This window comes from Leopardus geoffroyi, chromosome D1, assembly GCF_018350155.1.
Source record: "Leopardus geoffroyi isolate Oge1 chromosome D1, O.geoffroyi_Oge1_pat1.0, whole genome shotgun sequence".
Classification (NCBI taxonomy): domain Eukaryota; kingdom Metazoa; phylum Chordata; class Mammalia; order Carnivora; family Felidae; genus Leopardus; species Leopardus geoffroyi.
The window spans coordinates 103985087-103987810 of NC_059329.1; the positions used below are offsets into that span (position 1 = coordinate 103985087).

A 2724-nucleotide genomic window follows, 5' to 3' on the forward strand; every position below is an offset into this window, starting at 1 on the left:
TCCCAGAGATTCAGTGATTCACCTTCTCTCAATTCCATCCATTTGTAAACTCGTGAAAAACTTGGCAAAGGCTTCAAATGCCTCTTCATTTATAATCTTTAATTAAATAGAACAATTACATGATTCATCAGAATTAGGAGCCCCCCCTCCAAACAGCATCGAGAACCCAATGAATCTCCAAGGATAATATGTCATTGTAATGACATCTGTTATATACCAATTGTTTAAAGACTGAGCAATCTGGCAAATCAGCAGCCAGTATTGTTACACATCTTATACCCTTTTCAAACAGATCACAAGAACCAAAAGCTTTATGTTCTACTTTACACAAAGAAAACTGGCCAAAGTTAAAAACCCTGCCTCTCCCAGTATTATTTCCCCTCTGGCTCTTGAGGCTTCCTAGAAAGTATCAGCATTAGAGTAACTCTAACCATTTACTCCACACATTATATCACCCCATACAACACCATAAATCTCTAGGACATACAATATTCAACACAGACAATACACAGAATATATACCAACTTCCCATATTTGTTCTTAGTCTGCAATATTTAATATCCAGTAACTCTATTCTTACAATGAATTTTCATGCAAGTCTCCTCATACCAAACATAAACAGATGCTTGAAATAACAGAAATGATTTAATAGTGTGAAACACTGGCTATGTCAGACAAGGGTAAATTTTCCACATTTAATGGGAGAAAGAGGCTTGAGTCCCACAATATAAAAAACTGATATCGGCTCTGACATGGATTTTGAACATCATCTTCCATGAGAAACACCCACTCAACGCTACAAGCAAGAAAGTAAACCATCAAACTCCTAAGTAAATGGTACTGAAGGGACTACATCCTTCATTCCAATCCTCTTATGATTCAAATCACTTTTCCCTCATAAGATTACAGCTGGTAGAGACTGGATGTGAACAAACTTATTGGATGATTAGCCCTGAAAGAGGCCTTAGACAAACATTAGCTATCTCAGACTGCTCTTCCCAGGAAACTCAACCAGCTAATTGTATAGCTTTATCTGTTTTCAAAGGCACATTCTGGGTGTGCGTTTATTCCCACTATGGCAGCAATACAGAACAAACATCAATCACCATCATGTCTGGATTACGCTGCATCAAAATATTTGAAGACAAAATCTCTACACTCCTGGGGGTCTCTGTCACGTACTGCTCCTTTATGATCAGAGGGCTGAGACAGCAGGACCCAATCTCCAAAGCAAAAATAAGTAATGAGTTTCTACACCTTAACATTTTACAAATACTTGAAAATTACTGATAAATGATGAGGCCACCCCTCATGTAGGGTGAAAGTATGAATCTCCAGGACTTAAACGTATTGTGTTTGTGTGGAATCAAGTCACTTGTCAGTCCATTTGGCATATTATCTGTGTCAAATCAAGCTTTCTTTATCCAAAGGTAGTATGAATTTTGTTATAGTCCATTCGTGTGCATATTATCGACGGTTAAGGTTTCTGATAGGACAAATCTGGACAGAACCTCAGCAGTAACACCTCTTCTTTTGTATCCTCTTCAAGGCATCTTTGATTTCCTTGTTCCTCAGACTGTAAATCAAGGGATTCAACATGGGGATAACCACAGTGTAAAAAACCGATGCAAATCTGTCAAAACTGGAGGAGCCACCAGAGCTGGAACTCAAATAGACAAACATACCTGAGGTATAGAAGAGGGACACTGCTGTCAGATGAGAAGCACAGGTGTTGAAAGCCTTGGACCTGCCTTTAGCTGAAGTGATCTTCATGATGGAGATGACAATATAGCCATAGGATATCATGATGATGAAGGCATTTGTTATCCCAAAGATCACTGTTAATATAGCAGTCAAGAGTTGCACAAAGAAAGTGTCAGTGCAGGACAGGACTAACAACTGGGGCATGTCACAGAAGAAGTGGTTGATGACATTAGGCCCACAGAAGTGAAGCTGAAGTATGGCACACAATTGGGATACAGAAGCAGAGAGTCCAGCCAGATAGGACCCCAGCACCATCCGAATACAGAGGGTGGGTGACATGACTGATGAATAGAGAAGAGGATTACAAATGGCGGCATATCGGTCATAAGCCATGGCTGTCATGAGACAAGACTCACTCAGTCCCATGATTGAAAAAACAAAGTATTGAACGGCGCAACCCACAAAGGTGATAGTTTGCTGCTCTTGGAAAAAGCTGGAGAGCATCTTGGGGGCTGTGGAGGTCACATAGCAGATATCCATGAAGGACAGATTACTGAGGAAGAAGTACATGGGTGTGTGGAGGTGAGAGTCCATCCTTATTAAGATGATGAGGCACAAGTTCCAAGTCAGAGTCATAATGTAGATGAGCAGGAATACAACAAAGAGCACTGCTAGGATTCTGGGGAAATCAGAGAATCCCAAAAGGATGAAATAAGTGACCTCTGTAATATTTCCTCCCCCAACCATTTGCTTGGTGCTTCTAAAATCAGAGAACAGAGAATGTTCTGCTGACTCAGGTGAAATGACAGCATTACACTGCTCACTTGTGCCATTCTTTCCTCCACTGAGTACTGGGAAAGAAGCAAACAATGCCTCACTGTCCTGATGAGAAGACCCCAGCTTTTCACCTCATATTATCAAGAAATGACTTTAGTGTTTTAGTTTCTCAATTATTCCATGAAATCTCATAAAAATCGGAGATATTTTCAACTTTGAGAACTTAAAAAAACAAACGCTGTG

The 2724-nt window shown here is 40.1% G+C and overlaps 1 protein-coding gene across 1 annotated transcript; it reads right to left on the minus strand.

Moving 5' to 3' along the window:
* Positions 1-1512: 1512 nt before the first annotated feature.
* LOC123602729 (olfactory receptor 5AN1) lies at positions 1513-2451 on the minus strand. The gene has a single exon (XM_045487196.1). It carries the CDS (start codon positions 2449-2451, stop codon positions 1513-1515), a length of 939 nt encoding a protein of 312 aa, XP_045343152.1.
* Positions 2452-2724: the final 273 nt, after the last annotated feature.